At 38.8% G+C, this 27,367-nt stretch overlaps 1 protein-coding gene across 1 annotated transcript in view; it reads right to left on the bottom strand.

Annotated features, from left to right (window-relative positions):
* Positions 1-27,367, bottom strand: part of PTPRN2 (protein tyrosine phosphatase receptor type N2) — a 1,559,908-nt gene that overhangs the window by 489,828 nt on the left and 1,042,713 nt on the right. The window contains exon 12 of the mRNA XM_043965830.1: positions 83-147. Within this exon, the coding sequence (XP_043821765.1) occupies positions 83-147 (65 nt within the window). The remainder of the gene's footprint in view (positions 1-82; positions 148-27,367) is intronic.

The raw sequence follows: 27,367 nt of genomic DNA, 5'->3' as shown, positions 1-27,367 counted from the left end.
GGGCAACTGTATTTTCATGGGAAAACTCGGCAAGTATTTTCATCGACATTTTGAATAACACTTTTGCCTTATTATCACTTACCGACCCAATTCCAGTTTCGAGAATTTTCAGTCCTGAGGCTTTTTCAAGCTTGTCTTTGTTGTCAGCTGTTGGGAAAAATTGAGAAGCACAGTTGTCAGCTTGGTGAGTATTCAGTGCTTAAGATACACCTAACCTTTAGGTTATTTTCTCCTGTTGAAAAATTCAATAAATTTACTGCTGATATCCTTATTCATCAATGGACCAGCTTTCATGAACAGCAACAAAATTGACTGGGGCATTAGTCTTTCATAATAAGCCCAACTAGAAGGGAAAACGGAATGTATTTATTCATTTCATTATGCTCCTTACTCTTTTATCCTCTCTTACCCATACCCCTATAAGAAATGCACTAGAATAATTTAGAGCCAATAAAGGACTCGTCCAAATTGGCTCCTGATTTAAAATGAGGAAGACTTTCAGGGAATGAATTACACTCAATAATCATTCCAAGAGAAATGAGCTTTGGAAACAATTAGCGGATGTAAATGAAAACTCAGTAATCCTAACACTAATACAGAAAGCCCACCTGCCCCCACTTCAGTCCAAAGGAAGTTGTGTCACAAAGCAATTGACCTTCACTTATGATTCTGAAGAAATATTCCACTGGACAAAGCTCCTGTCATTTTGGAAATGAGAAGCCAGGGGGGGAAAAAGAATTGCATTGAAAACTCTGTGAATGAAGAATGCATTGGAATTGTGATGAATAGAGAAAGGGAGAGCAAGAAAATAGCAATTACTTTCACCTCACAGTGTAATACACCTACGTTAATCTTGGGTAATGAAATTATATCTTTTAGCATGATACAAATGAGCTCCTGTTATAGCCTGCCATCTCCATCTTTAGGGTCTTTTCATTGTCTTATAGAAAGTTTCCCCTTCAAATGAATGAACATTATTTTTACATATAGGTAATTATATAGACTGCAAAAAAGGCTGAAGCAGACATGAAACAATCTGGGTTAGAGCAAAAGCAATGTGAGACTCTCAATAAGGACATTTAATTGGGATATGGTGAGGGTGGTACAATGAAGTAAACCCTGAATAGCAAGAGAATTTTTTAAATGGCAATTCATAAAGCAATCATTTTTTTTTAAATGGAGTTCCCATTAACAAAAGATAACATTTTCCTGAGTAGCAGACTACTTTAACAGATAATCATTGATAAACTTTTACAATTGAGTTTAGGCTTATAAGGCACATAAAAATAGATGATTAAAAAAAAAAAGCTCTCTTGTCATTACCAAAAGCAACCACACCAAGAAATAAAGAAGGCAGCGTGTGCAACAAATGTGGGCTTCTAATTTTTTTTTCCTAGTCAATTGGGGTTAAGTGACTTGCCCAGGGTCACACAGCTAGGAAGTGTCAAGTGTCTGAGGCTGGATTTGAACTCAGGTCCTCCTGAATCCAGGGCCAGTGCTTTATCCACTGTGCCACCTAGCTGCCCCTTTAACTTTTTACAGCAGTGCAATAACCTGCTAGTTGATCGCTCTGCCTTAAGTCTCTTCTCACTTTAGTCTAGACTCCAGTCAGCTGTAAAATTGATCTTCTTAAAGTATGAGTCTGACCATGTTCATCTCCCCTTGTCCATCATTTAATTAACTCTCTATTACATTCAGGATCAAATACAAAATCCTCTGTTTGGCTTTTAAAGTCCTTCATAACCTGCCTCCTTCCTACCTTTCCAATCTTTTTACACCTTACTTCCCTCCACATACTCTTCCATCTGGTGACACTGGCTTCCTTACTCTGTGGGCACAACACTCCATCTTCGACTCTTTGGATTTCCACAGGTTCTCCTTCATGTCTGGAAGGCTTTCCCGCCTCCTGGCCTCCCTGCCTCCTTTCAGGTCCCAGTTTAAATCTCATCTTCTGTAAGAAGTCTTTCCTGATCTACTTTAATGCTGGTGCCTTCCCTCTGAATTTATCTCCATTTCATACTTTATGTATCTTCTTTGTAACTGTTTCCACGGTTTCTCCCCATTAGACTATAAGCCTCTTGAGAGCAAGACTTTTTTTTCCCCTTTCATTTCTTTGTATCTCTATTGCTCGGCACAGTGCCTGGCACATGGAAGGGACTTCATAATGTTTGCTGACCAACAAGTTTGTTTTTGTTTGTTTGTTTGTTTGTTTGTTTGTTTGTTTCTTTCTTTCTTTCTTTCTTTCTTTCTCAAGGCAATGAGGGTTAAGTGACTTGCCCAGGGTCACACAGCTAGTAAGTATCCAGTGTCTGAGGCCACATTTGAACTCAGGTCCTCCTGGATCCAAGGCCAGTGCTTTATCCACAGCGCCACCTAGCTGTCCCCAACAAGTTTCTTGAAAAGGTGACCAATGGGCTCCCCCAAGAGCTGAGTAGGCAGTGTTCATCTGTATTTCTCTCTAGAGGTCTAGGGACTGAACTAAAAGTGGAGTAGAGAATTCCTAGGTAAGGGAACTCCCTCTAACAATGTAATTTGACACTTTTGCAGCTTAAAGTCTTAGAAAACTACCTAGAACTGCCTAGAACATCTAGAGCTTACTTGTCCATGGTCACTTAGCCAGTATGAATCAGAAGTAGGACTTGAACTCAGGTCTTGCTGTCCTAGAGACAGCACTAGATCAGGTTCCCTCTTTAGATCATTCTACAAGTATATCCAAAGACTCCTTTAAATTGGTCGGAATGCCTAGGCTAGTTAATGGTAGGGAAGGAAGGGACAAAGAAAGATATTGTTGATTGGGGATAAGCAAATGTAAATTTTGCGCCCAGCAAGTACTAAGTGTGTTGGGGAACAGACTCTGGTCAAGCTAAGCTCCCTCAGGAATTGTAATTCACAATGCGAATCTGCTGATTATAGTGGGAGATACACCTATTCTGGAGGAGAAAAAAAACCAAAAACCTGTTCTGAACATCTCTTTCCTGGAATATAAACCTAGTCAGAACCTTATGCAAAGGTTATATTGGTGAGTATGGAACCAGGACATTAGTCAATCAACAAGCATTAAAAAACCACCTACTATGTGTCAGGCACAAGTTTAGGCACTAGGGACATAAAGATAAAACGCTAGCATTTTCTTCCCTTGCGGAGCTTACATTCTGTTGGAATAGGAAAATGGGTGGCTTCTCTGGCTATTTGATTTATGGCAATCAAAACCTACACGAAGAGCTTTTTCTCACTGTAGAGAGGCATAACATAAAGAAATGGGGCCTGTCATCAAGATTCAACCACCCTGGAACAGAGTGACTCATGTGTCCTATACCTAGGCTGGGAAAGACCAAAACAAACTAAAGACCAATATGCTCACGTCCAAGATTTTTACATGACCTGACACTGGGGTTGGAAGTCTCATTAAATATCTTAGTCATTGGTTCCCTTTGAACTTTCTTACAGAACAGTTGGAAGTATTAGACAGAAATTAATCCCTTGGACAGTTATACAAGTATATACAACAGACATCTCAAAGGAAGTAGAAGGATCTTCTTTTTCTTCCCACCTAGACAAATCCTGCTGATCCTTTAAGGTCCAGCTCAATCTCTACCTCCTGAATAGCTAGCATTTATATGGAACTTCAAAGGAATACAGGGTATCTCAAAAGCTTAAAACTGTACTATGACTTTTTGGGACACTCTGTATATGGGCTTTGAATAAAGTAGTTGAAAAAAAAAATCACATTCACACGGATCTCTTCTTTCTTTTCATTCCTACAGAACTCTCCTAAGAATTTAAGACAACTTATTTGCTCTATTGTGGATTAGAATTATGTTTTGTATTAGCCTTGTCTTCCCGACTGGGATGCATCTTATCAAGTTCAAATCCAGCTTTACACACATACTAGTTGTGTGACTGTGGACAAGTCACTTAACCTTTGTTTGCTTTAGTTTCCTCCTCTTTAAAAATGGGAATCCTAATAGTAATTACTTCTCAGAAGTGTTATGAGGATGAAATAAGATAAAATTTGTACAGTGCTTAGCACAGTGTCTGTCATATAGTAGGTGCTTATATAAAGGTTAGCTATTTTATTAGCTATCAGCTATTGTTGATTCCCTCAGAGGTTCTAGCATTTTGCTGAATACATGGTAGGTTCAGAACAAATATTTATTGACACATTGATTCTTTGTTTGATTCTTCTAAGAAATATGGCAAGTTCAGTAATGACCATATAACAGCGATTCATAAACAGCAAATAATAAATAGTTCAGCAACTCTTGACTAATGGATTTGATGATTATTATTCATTTCCATCACCATCATTTGTGCAAGCTCATGTATTAAAGCTATCCTGAGATCAAACCTTAGGAAGCTCCTCTTGAACCCATGAAATTAGTTTTATTGGGGTCCCGACTCTCTCTTTGCTTTTTTTTTTCCCCAGGGCCATGGGTTAAGTGACTTGCCCAGGGTCACAGAGCTAGTAAGTGTCAAGTGTCTGAGGCCGGATTTGAACTCAGGTACTCCTGAATCTAGGGCTGGTGCTTTATCTACTGTGCCACCTAGCTGCCCCTGCTTCTTCTTTCTAAGACTGAATCTCAGTCTAGTTGAGATGTGATTCATTTGGGCCTGGAATCTGAAATTTATCCAGTGCTTAGCATGGTAGAATTGTATGTTAAGGTCAAAGCAACTGATTGCTTTATTCCTAACTTCCCTGCTCTTTCTAGATTCTATTTCCTCTTCACCATCCATGCTACCTGATAATCCAGGGACGATAGTAAACAAAGCCTGGCATAGACAGGAAATACAGCTACCTCCCCAAAAGAAAAAAAAAACAAAAACAAACCCGAGAAAACCAATAAAACCACAACAAACAATAAAAAAAAACAAACAAACAAACAGCCTAGGGTGAGAGCATGAGCAAATCAACCAGTCTCACAGCCATCACAAGTTCTGGTGAGACCCTTTCCTTAAATGGAGGAACTGTAGGAGGAACTCACCAAATAGGAGAAGAAGGGTGGGTCTTACAGAGGGATCCTCCAATAAGTAGGGTCTGGGGTGGTAGGTCATTGATGATGATGATAAAAATAACAGCTTATATTTATAGAGCACTTTAAACTTAATAGCACATTTGTATCAATCACTTAATTTTAAGAGCTGGTATTTATTCATATGTTCCTTCATCCATTGGTTCATTCATTCATTCATTCATTCATTCATTCATTCATTCATTCATTTATTTTTGTGGGGCAATGAGGGTTAAGTCAATTGCCCGGGGTCACACAGCTATTAAGTGTCAAGTGTCTGAGGCTGGATTCGAACTCAGGTCTTTCTGAATCCAGGGCCAGTGCTTTATCCACTGTGCCACCTAGCTGCCCCCTAAGAGCTGGTATTTAAGAAAAATTAGCAGGACTTAACAGATAGTTTGATATGGAGAGGAAGGAGTCTAAAATAACTCCCTGGGCTGAGTCTAGGAAACCAGAAGAAGGCAGGTGCCATTAAGACAAAACAGAAAGAGAACTATCTTTACATGTAACGGAAAAAATAAAATACCTCATACATTTAAAAAAAAAAAAAGACAAAACAGAAAGCCAGAAAGAAGAGATGGTTTTGTAGGGATGATGTGGTATTAGATTTTGGTCCCATCTAACTCAACGTGCTGGTGGAATATCCAGGTGAAAATGCCATATGATAGAGATAACAACAAGCAGCATATATGTAGTGCTTCAGGGTTTGTTTGTTTTTTTGTTTTTGTTTTTTTGGATGGGGTAACAGGGGTTAAGTGACTTGGCCAGGGTCACACAACTAGTAAGGGTCAAGTGTCTGAGGTCAGATTTGAACTCAGGTCCTCCTGAATCTAGGGCTGGTACTTTATCCACTGTGCCACCTAGCTGCCCCTATAGTGCTCTAAAATGTGCAAAATCCTTTGTATATGTATCTTGACATCATCCCTGCAAAGCAATCTCTTCTTTGTGACTTCCTGTTTTGTCTTAATGGCACCAGCCTTCTCCTGATTTCCTGGGCTCAGATGTGGGAGTCATTTTAGACTCTTTCTAGTTCATATCAAATTATTTTAATTCCTGCTGATTCTCCTTTAATAACATCTCTTAAAATTAAATGATTGATATAAAAGTGCTGCTTTTTTTTTTTGGGGTGAGGCACTTGGGGTTAAGTGACTTGCCCAGGGTCACACAGCTAGTTAGTCTTAAGTGTCTGAAGTCGGATTTGAACTCAGGTACTCCTGAATCCAGGGCCGGTGCTCTATCCACTGCATCATCCAGCTGCCCCTACAAAAGTGCTTTTTAACTTTAAAGTGCCCGATAAATATAAGCTGTTATATTTTTTTAGCATCATCATCAACAGCCTACCATTTCAGAGCCTATTCCTAGAGAATCTCTCTGAAAGGCCCATCCTCCTTCCATTTGATGAGTTCTTCTTAGAGCCTCCATTTTGTGGAATAGTATAGGTGAGCCTGCTTTCTTTCATACATGTCTTGGCTTTGTTTATGACTGTGAGAAAATAATCATTAATAATGAATTTCTTGGGGGACCCAGGCATTACTTTCTCAGTGCTTTATCTGCCCCCCCCCAACCTCCAACACACCCCAGAAAGTCCAGTTCTTGAGAAACTTCAGCAAATCTTATTTGGGACAAACCCAAGGGAACAAAAGAAATGGAGATAGACTCTTTTGTCTAGCTCAGAGAAAGACTGATGGGATCAAACCACACCTAACATAATGGACTTTGCCTTGAACACCTCAAGTGGTGGTCTTCTGCATTCTTTTCCCTGATGTAATTCATAGTGGTCATTTGAATTTAGACAACCATCAAATCATGTCAACCAATGGAATTGAATGATGCTGACCAATTAGCTTTGATTAATGTATAATGCCCGGACTCTACCAAAAGAGGATAAAAATCCTTGGAAGACACTATTAGGGGATTTGGGGGTTTTAGATGTCTCCGGGGTCTTCTAGGTCTTCTGAGCTCTCTTAGGTCTCCTTGAAACCATATGCTCTCTCTCTGGGAGACAGCCTGGGTCCTTTGGGGCTCGGCTCTTCTCCTGCTCACTAACTGGCATGCTGAGGCTCTCTCCCTGCTTTCTCTACCACACAGCCTGAGACCATGAGAAATTAGGGAGACACGTGGTAAATTCTTTACTGGTATATAATATTAATAAGTTAAAATATGCTTACCCAAAACATATAGCAATAGTCATTCATTCATTCATTCATCCATTTGTTTATTTATTCATTCATTTATCTATTTATTTATTTATTCATTTATCTACATATCTGTTCATCCATCCATCCATTTATCTATCTGTCATCTATCTACTTACTTATATATTTATTTATTTCAGGGCAGTGAGAGTTAAGTGACTTGCCCAGGGTCACACAGCTAGTAAGTGCTAAGTGTCTGAGGCCAGATTTGAACTCAGGTCCTCCTGAATCCAGGGCTGGTGTTTTATCCACTGTTAAAAAAAACACATGACCTTTGGACTTTAAAACCATGTCCTCCTATCTCCCTTTCACCAGGTTCCTTCATTCTTCCCTTCCCCTTCCCCCAGCTTTTTTGCTCCCTTTTGTATGTTGTCTTTGAGGGCAAGAACTATCTTTTTATTTTTTTATTTATTTTTTTTTATTTTAGTAAGGCAATTGGGGTTAAGTGACTTGCCCAGGGTCACATAACCAGTAAGTGTTAAGTGTCTGAGGCCGGATCCGAACTCAGGTACTCCTGACTCCAGGGCCGGTGCTCTATCCACTGCGCCATCTAGCTGCCCCAAGAACTATCTTTCTTACTTATATTTGTATTGTCAGCACTTAGTACAGTGCCTGACACACAATAATTGCTCAATAAATGCTTCTTGCCTTGCCTTGTTCCATTCCTCTTCACTTCCATAGCACTTAGTACTCTTTTGTAGGGTATATTCCATCATACTTTGAACTGAAATGAGTTATTTGTATGTATTCCCATTCCCATTAAGCAACCTTTCTTTGCCTCAGTTTCTTTACCTATAGAATTGCCAAAGGGAAGGGGGGTAGGTTGGACTCTAATGTACCTTTCACCTCTAAGTCTATGATCTACATCAGTGGAGGGAGATTGCTCACAGAGGTGAAATAACAACTCTGGAACCCACAGAAATACAAATTTTTAAAAATGAGATAATGACTTTTAATAAATATCTCTCAGGGTTGTCAGGAGTGTCAAATGACATAATGTACAGATAGTGCTTTGCCAACATTCATTAGGTATGTTAAAGGTCAACTATTACCATTATTAGGCATTAGGGATGCAAAGAGGAAACAAGATACAGCATCTGCCTTCAAGGAGCTTACAATCTAGAAGGAGGAAAAAAGATAAATATGCAAATAAGTATAAAACAAAGTATGTCACAAGCACATAAGAAAGAACCATCCATCTTAACATAAGGGATTGGAGAAGGAAGAGCCAGATGGGTGAGAAAAGATTTCTCAGGAACAGTGGCATTATAGAACACCAGCCCTGTATTCAGGAGGACCTGAGTTCAAATCCCACCTCAGACGCTTGACACTAGCTGTGTGACCTGGGAAAGTCACTTAACCCTCATTGCCCTGCACCGAAAGAAATATAGAGAGAGAGAGAGAGAGAGAGAGAGAGAGAGAGAGAGAGAGAGAGAGAGAGAAAAGGAGGAAGGAAGGAAGGAAAGAAGGAAAATAAAAAGAAAAAAAAATAGTGGCATCTAAGCTTCCGTCTTCAAATTAAGGAAAGATTTCAACAGTTTGAGATAAAGGGAGAGGCGTGTCTAGACATGAGGTTGAATGAGAACAAAGTCACCAAGGCAGAATCAGGAAGTACAAGATGGAGGAATATCAAGGATTCTGGTTTGGCTGTTGGGTAAAGTGCCCCAAGAGGAATAGCATATTATCAGGCTGGAAAGGTCAGGTCAGCCCAAGCTATGGAGGGTCTTGAACATTAGACTAAGGAGTCTCTATATTTTTTTCTTTTTCTTTTTTTCTTCTTTTTGCGGGGCAATGAGGGTTAAGTGACTTGCCCAGAGTCGCACAGCTAGTGTCAAGTGTCTGAGGCCGGATTTGAATTCAGGTACTCCGGAATCCAGGACTGGTGCTTTATCCACTGTGCCACTTAGCTGCCCCGAGTCTATATTTTATAGAATAAAAAAAGAGGGGAATAACTGAAGATTTTTAAACAGGGGAGTAATCTGGTCATAACTGGAGATTACAAAATTCATCCTTTTAGTAAATGCCAGGTTATCTGCTGAATGAATTAAAAAGTGACAAGTACTACTGAGATTTATATTATGCTTTCAGATTTACAAAGAGCTTGACATACCTTATTATATTTGATTTTTACAACAGCCTTGCCAGGCAGATTCCATTAGTATTATTATCTCCAATTTTCAGATGAGAAAAATGAGTTTCAGAAATACCACATCTTATAACTAAACTGACAAATGTTCAAGGACAGGATTTCACCATCTGTCCCATTTCCTTCTTTCCTTCCTTTTCTCTCTCTCTCAGGCAATGAGGGTTAAGTGACTTGCCCAGGGTCACACAGCTAGTAAGTGTCAAGTGTCTGAGGTCATATTTGAACTCAGGTCCTCCCTAAATCTAGGGTTGGTGCTTTATCCACCACACCACCTAGCTGCCCCCCTCCCATTACCTTTCAACTCTAACACATAATGAATAAATAAAAGAATGAATGAGGTTTTTTTAAAATGAGAAATGATCCCATTGTCTAATTTTTATATTCCAGTTTTAAAACTATAACAACACAAAATGTTTTTTTTTAAAGTATTATTTGTAAGTTTCAGTTAATTTGGGGCTTTGCCTACTTAACATCCCTCTCATAGATTCATGCAGTCTTACATTCTTTCTTGTCTATATGCCTTTCCTTTTCTATTTTGCATGGATTCATTTTAAATATTACATCACCAGAGAGCTCCCTATGTAGTCACATTTCTTTCTTTAATTACCTCCACTTTTTTCTTCAATGAGATTATTCACCAATTGTACAGGACTTCATTTTAAAAAGTATACCAACTTTCTTTAAAACCAAACTCCTTTTTTTTTAAAGAATCCTTATTCATGAGACAATAACTTTTTTTCTCTTGGTTTCCATATTGAAATTTGCTTTGCAAAGTCTAGGTGATGTATCTAAGTATGCTCAGCATTCCCATCCTTCTTCACTGTGCACTACCTGTGGTTTTATTTTATAGCTCCTTAGTAACATGAATCAAAAAAGCATTATCTAAACTAGGGGTTCAACATGCAAACTTTGGTCCCAATTTAATGTTTAGGACCAATTTTTCAACTTTCCAAAATGGCATTTATAACAGAGGTCTGACAAACCTCAGTGTGGAGACACGCTGGCAGAGGCTGCTTTAATAAAGCAAGGAACAACGCACAAAGCCCATTTTTATCTTCATGGGAGACAAAAAGGGTTTCCAAACACACAAAAAAGAAGTCCTTTAAAATTAAATTCACTAGATGAAGGATATGCAAATTACCTGAAGAAGCGGAACCCTATAATGTTCTCAAAATTCTGCAATAGCCTATTTAATTAGTATTTTAATTTATCAGAATAATTCTTTGCACTTGACAATTTATGCAGTATTCCATATAATTAAGCACGTAGCTACAGTGGAATAATTTTGCCTACTCTCTTTATACCAGTTATTTTAACCTGAAAGAATCTGTACAAGTCTCTTCTGTGATCTAAATTACAATGGGGACAACTTAATGGGTTTGCTCTATTAGAAAGCACGGGAGAGTGAAGTTGACTACTGAAAGGTAAAGGCTGTCACTGGGCTCAGGCCTCAGTAACCTGAGGGAAGCCTGATTCACTTTCTCAACAGTATCATTTATTTTCCTTAGCAAAGGTCACCATTTATTAAAGGACAGAGACAGAAGGCTTCCCGGCAGTGTCTTAGGCAAGTAGAGTTTTTGATGGTTAAAATCTACATGAAATCCATCCATCTATCCATCCATCCATCCATTACATATATATGTAATGTATATACACATACATATACACACATAACTATATGTATAACAATTATATATTTATATAAGTGTGTGTATGTGTGTATATATGCATTTTACCTGTTTTCAGTCATGTCTGACTCTTCATGACCTCATTTGGAGTTTTCTTGGCAGAAATACTAGACTGGTTTGCCATTTCCTTCTCCAGCTCATTTTACAGATGAGGAAACTGAGGTAAACAGGGTTAAGTGACTTGCCCAGGGTCACACAGCTAATAAGTATCTAAAGCCAGATTTGAACTCAGAAAGATAAGTCTTCTTGATTCTAGGCCCTGCATTCTATCCACTGAGCTACCTAGGTGTCTGTCCACATACACATGTGTATATACACATTGTCCACGCACACATGTGTATATACACATACATATGTACACATATGTGTGTATACACACAATAATACATTTATACCTATATATGTGTAAATACATACACATATATATTATTTCTAGCTTTTCCAAGGGAAAAAATGGGGTGTGGCCTGATAAATTTATCCCTCCTCCTACAAAGGACGTTTGGTTATATTACATTTATACAATAAATAGTTAAGTGGAGACTTTGTAAATTATTGGGACAAATTCAGATGAAGAAGAAAACAACATGAATTACTGAGACCATTGCATTAATTTTGGCACAAAAAGATCTTTCTAGGCTTCCTACATGGATTAAATAAATAATACTAATTGCCAATCTTCCTTTCATATCTCATATTATATAGACTTGGCCCTAGAGCATGATAAATAAATTTTAAAATCACACATCAACTAATGGATAGAAAATGATAAATTCTATCAACCTGCTTTCACACGCACTATACTCCCCTTATCACTGGTCACTGCTGACATCAGTCTGAAAGTAGCATGCTAGAGTCAGCAGTGACCAATGAGATAATGGATGTAAAAGGGGGATAGGCTAGGAACCTGTAGCCTCCCATGGCCTTCTGTTTGTCTATCTTGCATATCTATCTAGACAAAAACAAACTGGGATGTTATGTAGAAAAAAAAGCAACTAAAGGTTCACAACTGAGTTAAAAAGCGTTTAATTTTTTTCTGGGATTTCAAGGTGTGTGGAGGGAGAGAGAGACAGAGTCAGAGACAGAGAGTGACACAGAGACATACAGACAATGACCGAGAGATAGAGACAAAGACATTTTCACATGATTCAACTCCAGCCTATGCCCGGGTCACAGGTAATAGATGCTCACTTGAATGTTTTGGAAGACCAACTGAAATAGAAAACAGCAGTTTTGCAACCAAATACTACTAGGTTTTTGGTTTACCATCTGAAATACAAAAAAGATCCCTGATGGATAGAGCACCAGCTCTGGAGTCAGGAGGACCCAAGTTCAAATCTGATCTCAGATACTTACTAGCTGTGTGAACCTGAGGTAAATCACTTAATCCCACCACCTCTTCTAATCCTCCCCTCCCCCCAAAAGGCCTCTGAATTATATATGCTTCACTATCCGTTTTTATCATTAATAATAATATTTAACATTGTAAGGTTTGCAAAGTATTATACACATATGTATGTAATCTCATTTTATCTTCACAACAGCTCTATGTGGCAAGTGCTATTTGTATGCACATTTTTGTGGATGAAGTCCTAAGGGACTTACCCAGACTCACTCAGCTAGCAAGTATCAGAGGCAACAATTAAACTCAGGCCTTTCCTGTGTACTCCATCCACCATGCCACCTACCCATCCCTCTTTAAAAACTTACCTAATGCCAAGTGTGAAGGAATGCAAAATTTCTCTTTGTTAAGGGGTGTAGTGATTTGGGTGTAGCTATAGAGACAAAGGCCACCAGACCCACTCCATCTTTCAAGTATAGCTAAGGGTAATCCTTGGATATCTGTATGGCCTTAGTACAAGATACAGAGAATGACAGAGTTGAAAGTAATTTATTCATGGCAATTCAAATGCCAAGTGAAAAAGAGCTGTAAGGGGAAGCTAGGTGGCACAGTGGATAAAGCACTAGCCCTAGATTCAGGAGGACCTGAGTTCAAATCCAACCTTAGACCCTTGATATTTACTAGCTGTGTGACCCTGGGCAAGTCACTTAACCCTCATTGCCCTGTTTATTTTAAAAAAAGAGCTGTGAGGCAGGTCAAGTGGGTACTGGCTTTGGAGACAGGGGACCTGGCTTTAAATCATGCTTCTACCAATCACTGTGTTACTTGAGAGGCCACTCATTGAAGCTCTATGGGCCTCAGTTTCTTCACCTATGAAATGAAAGGATGGATCCAAGTGGACTCCAAGGTACCTTCTGCGAAGGCAAGAAGGAGGCAAGCATTTCTTAAGCACCTACTGTATGCCAGGCACTATGTGAAGCAATTTCCAAATATTATCATCTCATTGGATCCTCACAACAACCCTAGGAGGAAGGTGCTGTTATCGCCATTTTACAGTGGAGGACACAGCTAGTGTCTGATGCCATATTGGAATTCAGGTCTCTATTGATTCTAGCCCAGTGCTCTGTGCACTATAGCATCGCCCAGCTGTCTCTTCTAGCTCCAAATCTAAGATTCTATGACTTTTGCTGGGGCTGTGTCTCAAAAGACCATGTTTCCTAATAAGAATCAATTATATGACCAAAAGTCATATAATTAGGGGCAGCGAGGTGGCGCAGTGGATAAAGCACCGGCCCTGGATTCAGGAGGACCTGAGTTCAGATTTGGCCTCAGACACTTGACACTTACCAGTTGTGTGACCCTGGGCAAGTCACTTAACCCCAACTGCCTCACCAAAAAAAAAAAAGTCATATAATTAAATTATTATTATTATATTAATTAAAATGTAAATTCTCTACAGTAAGCCAGTAAAGAAGTCAAGGAAGAAGCACAGTGGGAACCTGATAGGGTATCAATCACATCAAGAAGATTTTAGTCCTAAAAATTGACCCTCAATGTAGATGTTATCTGTTTAATGTAAACAGTAAAACCAAATGCTTTACAGAGCAGACCTGTTCCCCACAAGAGAACTAAGAAAGTAACCGAAATATCTGAATAAACATAAAATATCTGAATAACATAAATGCAGATACAAATAAATAAATAAATGAATATAAATTTTAAAAACACACACAAAATAACCCAAACCTATGTATCCTGTGGGTTATCCATAGAAATGACTGAAGTAGGAAGCTAACTACATGGTGGGGATTTCTCCCTCAACCGAGTTACCTTCTCAAGTGAACTAAAATTCTACAATTAGCCATTTATTTTTTTTTCCTTTGGGAGGCAATGCTGTCTCCTGCTAAGATAGGAATTCCTCTTAGAGCTATTAACACCTTGATGTGGATTACTTCACCAAGACATTATTTTAAGAAATAAAAAGCAGAATCCTGAAGGAATGGGTCACCAGTGAGGTAAATACTATAAGGTGTGGAAAGAATGGATAGGTCTATAGGATGAAGGCTCTTCTGGGAAGTTAGGAACAAGGTAGGTATGTGAAGAAGATTATGTCCAGGCCTCAGTGCTGTAGACTGGAAGGTGCACAGGATCTGAACTCTAGCTCTAAATCTCTTTCGATCTAAATCTGAGTTTCAATCTCAAGCCTTAGTTGTCTTCTTCATGAACCCAATCACCCGAAGCTTTCATACCTCGGCTCCTTTGTGTTTGTGCTTCTTCCCCATCTTGGGATCATAGAGTTAGGACTATAAGACTCCAAGCAAGAAAGGTAATACTTTTGTTCTTCACTTTCCTCATTTATAAAATGAGGAATTGAAAAGATTTCTAAGGTTACCTCCAACTCTGAATCTTGGGATCCTAAATGGAGAAAGGAGGGCACTGGCACACTCCACTACCTTACCATTCTGCCAAGGGCCAATTGGACTTAGTCATGGGTTCCCATCCAATCTGACCCAAATGATATTATTAACTGTCTCTTACCTTCAGTACACCATACCACAAGTTTACAGAAGGAATCCCAGCCTTCAAGGAATTAGAATTCTACTGGGGGCGACTAGGTATTGCAGTGGATAGGAAGACTCATTTTTGTGAGTTCAAATCTGGCCTCAGACACTTACTAACTGTGTGACCCTGGGCAAGTCAATTAACCCTTTTTGCCTCCTTTTCCTCACCTGTAAACTGAGCTGGAGAAGGAAGAGCAAACCACTCCAGTATCTTTGCCAAGATGACCCCAAATGGGGTCACAAAGAGTCAGACATGACTGAAATGACTCGATAACGACCAAATTCTACTGGGAGGTATATGATGTGTCATCAAATGGTACAATGGATAAATACTCCACCTGGAATTCAAAGAGCTAAGGTAAACTCCTGCCTGTCACCTATAACTTGTGTGACACTTATGAAATGTGTCTGGACTTCTCTGAATCTCTCCGTTTCCTCGTCTGTACAATGATAGAGTTGGACTAGGTGGAATTAAGGTTCCTCCCAGTTCTAAATTTCTAATCCTAAAATAAGGAATATAAGATAATTTTAGGAGAGAGAGAGAGCACTAACAATTAGGGATGGATGAGGAGCTTTTAGCAAAGTTCCGTAGTGCCTTCCTGAGAACCTCAGTAAAAAACCTTTTCTGAGTGCGTATTTATGTTCACTCTGTGTGTGTGTGTGTGTGTGTGTGTGTGCGCGCGCATGTGCATGTGTGTAGGGGTGTGCGGTGGTCAGGAGGAATTTGAGTTTATACTACTGCCCTTTGAGGAAAAGGAATTACTGAGAATTCATAATTTTGGACTTGGTTTATGTCTTTTGCTGTTTTTTAATCATCACGTATGTGTCTGGAGACATGGTAGGGACACAAATGATAAATACAAGAGAAATACCCCAGTTGTATGCCAAGTCTACCTTCTTTTTGATCCAGGGAAGAAACCTGGTCCAGAACCAGCAGTTTCTTTGGCAAATAAAAACACAGTATGGCAGGAGAGAGAAGAGGAAACCCACTGGGTACCTTACTAATTGTATTTGTGCAGCCAGTATGTCCTTTTTAATCCCATCGGAAGCATAATCAAGCCACCCAGAATCCCCTGGGCTGGGCTTTCCATCTCAGTGGTCCAGCAGAGTGGGGCTCTGGAAACTGAGTGACAGAACGTCCTTTCTATTGAATTCTCAGGGGCAAAAGGGGAGGGGGTGGGGAAGAAACTGTGGCTTATCACTTTGACAAGCAAAGCTGGTTTCACATTTCAAAGTTTGGTGCTTTAAAAAAATGAAATTAAAAAGGCACACAGAGATATGCAAAATAGTCATCAAGGCTTGTATTAAAAAGAGGTGGGGTCGCATTCTCAGTAGATAAAATATTCATAGATGTTTTCCCCTGACCACAATAGTTTTTCAATAATGTTACATAATAATACAATGCTTAAAGGCATGTGGGAAAGACTTGTTTATAAAGAATAAAACAATGTTATAAGAATACATTTTTATTATGGATGACATTTTGACTATATATTGCCAAGCCCTGCTATAACCAAGTGGTTTCTCTTAAAGATTAGAGAACAACCCAGCGCCCTGCTCTCGTGCCATCCTCATTCTGCTTACTTCAGTCTCATTCTCATCTCCTTTCCTTCTTTTCCCTTAATGAGCTATTCCACACATTCACCACCTTCAACACTTACTTATTTTTTAGCCATGAAGGAGGGCTCTGTTCAGTCCTGGGTCCTCCTGAGGTCCTTCCCTTGGTGGAGGCTAGCTTTGGATAGCTTTTCTGTTCTATTCCTTCCTCACTGAGTCCACAGTATCTGGCCAGTTCCTCCTTTACTCCTGTCAATCCTGACTATTGAGGTTTTGTTGGGGTTTTGCTTGGTTTTTTTTTTTTTTTTTTTTTTTTTTGGTGAGGCAATTGGAGTTAAGTGACTTGCCCAGGGTCATACAGCTAGTAAGTGTTAAATGTCTGAGGCTGAATTTGAACTCAGGTCCTCCTGAATCCAGGGCCGGTGCTCTATCCACTGCTCCACCTAGCTGCCCCCTGACTATTGAGTTTTAAACCCTCCCCATCAAGGTGGCTCATCTTCTTCAACACTTTTCTTCCAAACCAGGACCCCCTTTCTAGAGAGTCTAGCTCAATTCCTCTCAGCCCCACACCTTAGGTGGAGCTCACCTGTTTACCTACCTTGGGCCACCCAGAATCACAGAATTTTAGAGCTAGAAGAGACTTGGGTGATTATTTTTGTCTTACAAATGAGAAAACTGAAGTTTCAGTAACTAATTAAATGTTATACCTCTAGAAAGAATCTGACCTAGAATTCAACCCAAGGTCTTTTGCCCCCAAGTACAATATTCTCTCCATTGTAACAGGCTGGTTCTAGCTAGGTACCAGCCAATACTATTCCTAAATAAGCATCTTTCTCCCTAAAAACACTGGTCCTATAGCACTGACTATACCTGATAATATTGTTTCATATAAGGTCACGTTTTTGTGGACCCAGTTAATGATACCACATTAGATACAGCCTTTCTGGAGCTTCATACTTCTTATTGCCTTCCTAATAAAAAATGAATATCCAAAAACAAGTTAGATTCCTTCCTCTAAAAAGGTCTTTACATTTTTTTCTAACCTATCACACCTCTAAGAACTTACATGCTTTCTGCAATCATTCAGCTTGATATTTTTTTAAAAATCAGAGAGGGTTTTTAAAAAATGTGTCTATTTTTCAATAGCTATGTGTTCAAAGGATATGAACATTTTTCAAAATTATTTTAAGCTACTAAAAGCCATATGAGATTTTTTTAAATCGGCAAAAGTAAGAGAAATTAAAATTAAAATAGCTCTGAGGCACATATATCACTATCTTTGCAGCAGGACCTTTTGGTGATAGCAAAACACTGGAAATAAAGTAGGTGGTACCCAGTGACTGAAGAGATTACGATAGATGAATATAATCATATTACTGGCCTATAAAAAAAACAACCATGAGAAATGCAGGGAAACGTGGGAACACTTGCAGAAACTGATGCAGAATGAAATAAAGAGAAGGAATGTTCTCAGGGCCTACAATAATGTAAATGATGGGGAATACGAATGGGTTTGGACTTGTGACTTAATTGATATAAGGAAATCCCAGACAGGGAAACTTGCTCTAGCAATGCAGATGGGTCCTTTTTCTGCAACTTATAGTTTTTGAAATTTTCCTAGCGCACTGGTGGGTTAAGTTCTCCAGGGTCACACAGCCAGTTTGAATCAGGGGCACGTCTTGAATTTAGGCCCTCTTCGCTTCCTGACTGGATCTCTACCCACCAAAACATGATGTCTCTTGTATAAATGAAAAGAATGCTAAAATGAAGCCAAACACTGAGTATCTGTACATAACCATTCTTACCGACAGAAGAGAAATGAAAAAACCAGGTATTTTAATCCTTTACATCCTTTTAGTACACGGTGGGCCAAAAGTCACAAATAGTTAATAACTCCTTTATTTTTTGTTTTTAATTTATAATACCATAGGATCACATACAGTATATATAGGAAATGAATTTATATTATTTGTGAAAAATCAAATCTCATAAATGGTGAAAAATAAAGAAAAAATAATTTTCAAAAGCTATTAAAATATCGAATCCCTTTGTAACTGTTGGCTCACCCCGAAGAAAGCTATAAAGGGATGGGTGTGGAATATCATATACACTGCACTGTTTGGTTTTCTCTAACTTTTCCTGCATTCCAAATGAGGGCTCATTTGGTATAGTGATCGCTCTATAATCCAGCCAAAATGAACTTTGTGTTCTTCCATCTCTCACACCTGTGTCTTTATAATGGCTTGAATGTCCATCTTCCTATCTTTACGTCATCTATTCCTTCTCTTCCTTTTTGATACAGCTCAGGTGTCATCTTTCAAATGAAGGATTTCTTCATCCTCTCTAATTGTCAGTGCTCTCTTTTCCCAATTTCCTTGTACTTAACTACTTTTAATTTATTTTTATTTTTTCCATGTTCTATTTAGGCTATATCTAGCTGTCTAGCAATGAATCAATAAGCATTTATAAAGTGCCTGATATATGCACTAAAATAGGTAGGCATTCTGGGTAGAAGTTTAAAACAAACAAACAAACAAAAAAACTCCTCTTCACAAAGTACTTGTCTGCCCCATTAGAATGAAAGCCTCCTGAGAGTAGGGATTATTTTTTTCTGTAGCTGTATACTCAGTGCTTAGCATAATACTTGGTACATAGTAGATGTTTAATAAATATCTGTTGATTGACTGATAGTCACATCTAGAAAAATAGAAAGAACAAAAGTCATCAAGAAATCTTGCTGTTTTTTTTTAAAAGAAAGAAAACAAAACCAAAAAAGGTATTTTCTCAATATGAAAGTTCTCACATACTTGGGCAAAGCATCACATTTCTTATACAGTTACTTTATGGGCTCCATAATCCTACTCTCTGCGTTACAAAGAAATGTGTAAGCTACGATGTCAAAACACAACTGGAAATTGCATGCAGGAAATGTACTTATTTAGAGTGTTTGCCATTTGCCAGGCAGTTGGAGCATGTTTCCATAACATGCTGTTATCCACTGTGCTGCAAAGACACAAAACATGAGAAAATGTTTTGATGTTAATCATTTTACATCACGTCATCCAAAAGGAGCAGGTTGCCACAATGTTTGGATTTTTAATTTTGCTACCTGTCAGAAAGAATTAAAATGCTTCTAGAACACAACTCCTTTCATGACAATTATTTACCAACATCAGAGCTACCAGAGCAGACTTAGTTTTGCAAGCAGGGAAAGGGTGAAGAGGCAAAAGAACCTTCTCATTCCTCTTCCAGAAAATTTCATCAAAGAAGAGATGGTCTTTCACTTCTCTCCATCCTATTGGCTGGAATGATTTTTCCCCATTTGACAGTGGGGAAGAGGGAGGAAGGAAGGAAATATTTCTATTCTTCAGTGGCTATGGGATTTCAGAGTGGTAGGCATTTATTTATTCATTGGATATAGACTTCAATCCATCCATACCTCATTTTGTGCAATTATCATCTATGTTCTAGTATATAACTTCCTTTGAGGATTTCCCCAGTATTCTGGAGGCATTTTTCTAGGTATTTTTATATTTTGTGACTGCCAGTCTTGCCCTTGGCCTTTCCTTCTGTAATTTCACATTCTTAGTATGTGACCCACCGACCTTCTTTTCTGAACTAGTATTTCCTGGATAATATTCTTAATGACACTTTCCATCTATGGTTCTATTTCCAGTTTATACCAACCATACATGTGTTCAATGTCTTTGAGGGTCACTCCTAATTTTGACTCATCAGAACCTGTAATGTTTCCTGAGGTTAGGGTTTGGTTGGTATTTGGTTTTTGTAGCTTCACTGTTTAGCACAATGCCTGGCATTTAGCTAGAGCTTAATAAATGCTTGATGATTTATTGATGGATTGAAGAACATCTGAAAGTCTGTCTCATATGTAAGGCATCACTCTTTCATTTAGACTCTGTGCTAAACATTTTTCCTGACAATGGCAAATATGTTTGTCTCCCTGTTTTATATCTCCTTTGATGGTAATAGAGGCACTGAATAGTCATCTTTTGTTTGCATTTATCAAAGAATCTTGCATAATCTTTACATATGCATGAAAGGCTCCTTATTGGAGGAGAGTGTTTGAGGTCATATTTTTTTTCCTTTAAGTTTAATTTATTTTGTGTGTGTAATTAGCAAAACAATCAATAGTGATATTTTGGATTTCCCATACCTTTCAGTCAACTGCAGGCCTGAAAAGATTTGGTCTGATGTAGAAAATCACTTACAAAAAGCTTGCTTATTCTCTTCTCATATTTTCCATAAATATTCATGTATATCATTCTCATAACAATTTTTATACATGAGGAAAGTAGATATATGAGTCTATGGTTATTGATATTCTCCTCTTGCCTTTTTTGGGTAGTAATATTATCTGTAACTTTTTCTATATTTGTGTTATCTTTTCCTCCCTGAGATATCTTATAAAATCTTTTCTCAGAGCTTTTAAAGACTGTGCTACCTCCGGCATACATTTCCTTTCTTTTTATATATGGTCTGGACTTCCAGATTTGAGCTTATTAAGTGCCTTTTCTATATTAACATATAAGGGAACAAAATGTTAGAGTTCCAATGTGGAATTTCTACCATAATTAATGATGAAAATTAAATCGTCATGGAAACACCAAGAAATCTGTTCTATTTTCCATCTATTTGTTGTCCTCATGCCACGTTCATTTATGAATGTTCTTGGAATGACAAAGCTTAGGTGAGTCTCATGCCAAACTTTCTGTAGATGTTTTTGCCTCCACTACTTTTCACTGCTTTAGGAGGTGGTATTGCTTATAATTTTTTCTGTCATTCTTTTTTGTTTTATTTTATGAATGAGTCTGTGTTGCAAACTGGTGTTGCCCTTGATTGACATTTAAAGTCAAAGTAAGTGACATGGACTTCTCTAGAGCCCAATCTGTGAAGAACACCTCAGGGAACATGGCCTGCCTATTTGATTACCAAAGTTAGTCAAATGCAGATTGTTGACTGACAAGCAAATGCTTCCTCACACTGAGAAACTTCAACCTATGGCTCAGTCACTGTCCGCATATTTATCTTTCCTTAGAAGAGTTCCAGGCAAGAATGTTCAAAGCCATGTTGGTATGTCAAACGTTCCTATCACTAAAGAATCATAGGGAGATAGGAACTTGAGTTTATCTGCTCTAAACAACTTATCCCCAAACAAGAAACTCCTCTACAACATTCCAGACAAAGGGTCGGGGAAACTCCATTAGAAGTCCTCCAGTCAGGGGGAGTCTATGACCTCCCAACATAGCCCATTTCACTTTCCAATAGCCTGAAGAGTCAGGGAGCTTTTTTCCTTATATCTAGCCCAATTCTGCCTCTCCACAAATTCTACTCCCTGATTCTGCTTTCATTTTCAGGGGCCAAGAAGAAGAAAATTCCTCTTTCATAAGAAAGTCCTTCAGAAACTAAAAATCAGCTATCATCTCTCCCTTAAGTTTTGTCTTCTTCAGCCTACTAATCTCTAACTCTTTCAACTGATCCAGCCCTCTCATTATCTGGGTCATTCTCCAGACATGCTCCCGTTTGTTTATGTCATTAAAATGTTCACAAGTGAACACAATATTCCGAGCAAAGTAGATTGGGGGTGGGACTCTCATCTCACTCTGTATATACACAAGATACTTTGTAAACCTCAAAGTGCCACATTAATGTTAGATATGATTATTATTGTTAATATGCACATGTAAAGTGTGTGAACATTTAAAAAAACAACATTAATGGTCTTATTGCTATGATTGCAGAACTCTAAATTCATTTTAGATATCATCAAGTCCACCTCCCTGCCCTATATTCCTAGATCAAATGTCCTTTATTCCTTTTGGCACATGGGGGACAGGAATTGTTTCCTTTTGGGGTGGGTGGTAAATATGGGAGTCATATATAATATTGGTGAATATGCATGTATATATAAATGTAGATACATCATTGCATATGCATAGATAACCTATGGTAATTTTAAAATCCAAGCATGGCAGGGTTCTGGGCTATCTTTATCCTATCTTTAGTTACTCTGTCAACACAAAATCCAAATTAACTTTTTTTTTTTTTACTCTTTTTTTTTTTTTTTGCCGGGCAATGGGGGTTAAGTGACTTGCCCAGGGTCACACGGCTAGTAAGTGTCACAAATTTTAATACCTACTTTCATATTTTAAGAAGCTGCAATCTCACAGTGTAGGTATTCTCTCTACCACAATAGTTTGGAACTCTGTCACCCCTTAGTTGATAGACATTAAGAGTTCCTAAGAATTTATCCTGGGGGCAGCTAGATGGCGCAGTGGTTAAAGCATCGGCCCTGGATTCAGGAGTACCTGGGTTCAAATCTGGCCTCAGACACTTGACACTTACTAGCTGTGTGACCCTGGGCAAGTCACTTAACCCCCATTGCCTGCAAAAAAAAAAAAAAAAAGAATTTATCCTTGTGAAGTTAATATGGTGATGAACCTCTCTGAACTTCATGACGCAGGCCCTCAGGGGGAAAACATATACTTGGCGAATGGGCTAGTTCTCAAAGTCTTCCTAGGTGGCTGGGACCTTCTAGAACTTTTGTTTTATTGTCACTATCTTGAAAAAAACAAAACAAAACAAAACAAAAAAACAGAGAGCCACCTCCAGGAAAGAATCATGTATAAAATTGGAAAAGGAAATTTAAAGGGGAAAAAAAAATAAAGTAATTTTTGGATTCTTAGATGTTATTTGCCTAGGTTTTTACCCATTAGTTTCTACCCATTTGGTTATGATTACACATAATCAAAAATTGACTACGGGGGCAGCTAGGTAGCACAGTGGGTAAAGCACTGGCCCCAGATTCGGGAGGACCTGAGTTCAAATCCAGCCTCAGACACTTGACACTTACTAGCTGTGTGACCATGGGCAAGTCCCTTACCCCTCACTGCCATGTCAAAAAAAAAAAAAAGATTATTTCACTATGATGAAATGATTCTTCCGACATCACCATCACCACCATCACCACTACCAACACCATCATTTTCATTATTATTATTGTTTAATCATAAACCAGAAATGGTTTTTCAAAAGCTATTTCAAAAGGAGACACATGGCAGGCATAAAAAAAATATATGATTATGGCCATCACAGGATCATAGATTGAGAGCTTGAAGGAACCTAATTGTTCATCCACTCCAATTCTGTCATTTTGCAGATTAGGAAACGGGTGTAGAGAGCTTCAATGACTTGCCCATGTTCACAGAGCTAGTAAGGGCCATAAGTCATAAGGGTTGTCATCTTTGAACCCAGGTCTTCCTGTCTCCAATTCCAAAGCTTTATTTACTATGCCACACTACCTCATTATCATGTTTTAAATTCTATAAACACATCCACTTCACCTGTGGAGCATGCTATTCCTCTATTTGACAATGTAAAAAGTCTTTCATTTCAATGTCAAAGAGTATTTTTATGAGTAGAAATTGCGGCATGTATTCTTCCTCTCAGAGTTTCTTGCTCCAAGGAGTAGTTACTGATTCTGCCAGAGTATCTATCACCAAGTTAATCTCACCCAGGGATGCTCTTTGCTTAATATTCTTCACCATCTATACTTGTACTTTTTTTTTTTTAAAGATGTCCGATATGACAATGTGGCAGAGATCTGAGAGCAAGCTGACCTGCCAGATGCACTCATTTGAAAGGCATTCTCCTCTCCTCCAAAACCTAAAGGTCAATTTGTCAAATCCAAATCTACAGGTTACAGAGGAAGGCTCTTTAGTCCTTGTTTTCAAGCCATAATGGGGTAAATAAATGAGAGTTTTTATCTGCTGGGGTCTCTGGTGAGATCTCCAGCAAACTGGCAGGCCTTGCTTTGAAAATGGGAGCTTAGCCACCCAGTAGCAATAATGACAGGCTGGTAAAAGCTAATGTCAGCTTCAATTTCCAAGTCATTTTTCAAGTGATTTTAATTAGATATTGTTTCAATCTCACTTACATTAATTTAATTTCTGATATCAACATTTCAGTTTCCAATCTGTTCAAATGATTTTTTCCACCCTGCCTTGTTGCCTTGAGTAATTTAAAATACAATGTTTATCTTCAGCAATTTTCAATGCACCGGTCCTAGGCAAACTGCTATGTCCAATAAAAGTGACAGGAGGAGGGTGGAGCTAAGGTCGCAACTGCCTCTCAGGAGCATGGGCAATTTTCCTTCTGATCACTCCTCTTTACATATTAAAGAATGCAGGTACAGCAGAGGGCTATGAGTTCACAATAAGAGGATTTTCCACCAATTTCACTATGTAATTGGCCTCTCAAAAATGCAAATCTCAGTGGGACCTAAGAGGCCACCTGGATCTGAAGGACACCTGCATAAATGGACATATTTTCTCATCACCAATTTTTAACTCTATGAACCTGTCCCTAATGGGCAACTTTTCAGTCAACCATGGGTGGTCTTCCTTTAATGAGGTTTCACTCTGGGTAGCAGAGAGCTCCAGCTTATGTATCTGACTTATGGTGTCTCTCTGCAGAAGCTAGCCCAGAATGGGACACTTTTAGTAACAACACAGATGCACTTAAATTATTAATAGTAAAGATGTTTAAGATTTATGTAAATCAAGGACCAATATTTTCTTTCTTCTTTGATACTGGCAAATTCTATTGCATTGCATTGCATCGCATTCCCATTCCCATTCCCATTCACACTGATTTAGACCCCAGCATAATAACTTGCATCATCTATAAGCTGCCAACCTGGCAACAAACTGAGATGTGACCCATGCGTATATTTTTTCCACTGATAAGCCTCCTAACCTTCCCATGCTTTAATAAATAAGTTCTTCTGGTGAGGACACCCATCAACTTGGGTCTGTGTTCTAGTGATGAGCCTCTTAGAATTTCCCTAGGTTAGTTCCCAGATGACAGTCTATCATCATGCTTCATTATCAAGGTCCTCTTAGTTTGGAAGCCCAGCCTTACCAAGAAGGGATCCAACACCTGATCATTCTATAAAAAGAACAAAGAACCCCTTAAGTATGTATGGTCAGCATGCAAGCTGGACCAGTGCCTGATCCAATGAGTGCTAAGTTTCAGCATGTTTACTGCTGGATAGCCTGTATTCGAGGCATCAAAAATGTTTCTGTTTTCTCATCATCATCTCTTCATATACAATGAGCAGTTAGCAATTAGGCCAGAATCACAGAATTTTGGTGCCTATCTCCTCCAACCCCAATCCAGTAAAGAATGTCTTCTACAGTGTGTCCAACAAGTTATCAGTTAGTCTTGTTTTTGTTTTTAATTTTTTTTTAGTGAGGCAATTGGGGTTAAGTGACTTGCCCAGGGTCACACAGCTAGTAAGTGTTAAGTGTCTGAGGACGGATTTGAACTCAGGTCCTCCTGACTCCAGGGCCGGTGCTCTATCCACTGCGCCACCTAGCTGCCCCTATCAGTTAGTCTTAAAGCATTCCAATGAGGAGAGACACAGTATTGGCTGAGGAAGAAAGTTCTCTCTTTGTCTCCCCATTCTGCCCACTGAGGGAAAATCAGAACAAATCCAATCCCTCTTCCATTTGATTACCCTTCACATGTGCCAATATGCCCTCTCTTGTCTTTCCACTTCTCCCTCCGCTTTGCAACCCCAAACCCTGTCCTTCAGTATTGCTACAAGCTCCAATCTGCTGCCCTTCAGTTCTTTCCCAGGTCATCATCCGTACACTAGCTTCACTATTCTCCCTTGCCCATCTTGACACCTTGGTCAACCAGTTCAACCCTCTAGTGTCCTCTTCTCTCCAGTCCCTTGCTCCCTTAACCTACCACTTATCTTGCTTCACCGAGCCTCAGTCATGGTTTACTGTCATCATTTGCCTTTCTTCCTACTCATATGAAGGAAGCTGGAGAAAAACATGGGATCGGATTCATCAGACCCATGACAGATTTATGTTACATAATCTCAACTGGGTTCTCATCTCAGCAAAGTAACCCTTTCACAACTCTCCAAAAGACTCATCATTGCACTCCCTATGACAATTTTTCCAAACCTTTTTATCCATTAGCACACCTCCCATAGCCTTCCTTATACCCTACCCTGTCAGCTGAGAGCCTTGTCTCCTATTTCACTGAAAAAATTGTGGACATTTTCTGAGAGCTTCCTCTTCTCCCCTGATTCTGCTGGATTTTGGTACTATTTTCCCTGTTTCACATAAAGAGGTGGCCCCTCCCACGAAGATAAACCCTTCTATATGTGCAAGTTCCATTCTACCCCATCTTAGGGCAAGGACCTTCTTTTGTGCTCTTTTTGTATCTCTCACACATAAAACAGGGCCTAGCGCAGAGCAGGCACTGAAGACTGACTGATTCTACAGCAGACTGCCCCTTCTGTGATCCCCACTCGCACACCTGTCTACTGCTTGCTTCCCTACTTTCCCCCATCCTCAAAAACCTCTTTCTTCTCCTATCCATCCTTACTAGCTATTGTCCAATATCTCTCCTCCATTTTATGGCTAACTTCCTTAAAAAGACTATCTATAACCACTACCTCCATTTCCTTTCTTACTATCTTCTTTTTGTCTCATTTAATAGCATTTTATTTTTTCCAAATTATATGTAAATATCATTTCCAACATTCATTTTTGTAAGATTTTGAGTTCCAACGTTTTCTCCCTCTCTCCCTTCCCTCCATCCCTCCCCAAGACAGCAAGAAATCTGATATAGGTTATACAGTGTAATCATATTAAATATATTTCCACATTAGTCATGTTGTGAAAGAAGAATGAGAACAAAAAGGGAAAAACTATGAGAAGGAAGAAAAAAAAACAAAGTGAAAATAGTATGCCTCAATCTGCATTCAGACTCCATAGTTCTTTCTCTGGATATCCTCATTATCTTCTTGTTTTTTTTTTTTTCCTAGGGCAA

The sequence above is a fragment of the Dromiciops gliroides genome, chromosome 5 (assembly GCF_019393635.1).
Source record: "Dromiciops gliroides isolate mDroGli1 chromosome 5, mDroGli1.pri, whole genome shotgun sequence".
Taxonomy (NCBI): domain Eukaryota; kingdom Metazoa; phylum Chordata; class Mammalia; order Microbiotheria; family Microbiotheriidae; genus Dromiciops; species Dromiciops gliroides.
This window is presented reverse-complemented; position numbering and strand designations above follow the sequence as displayed.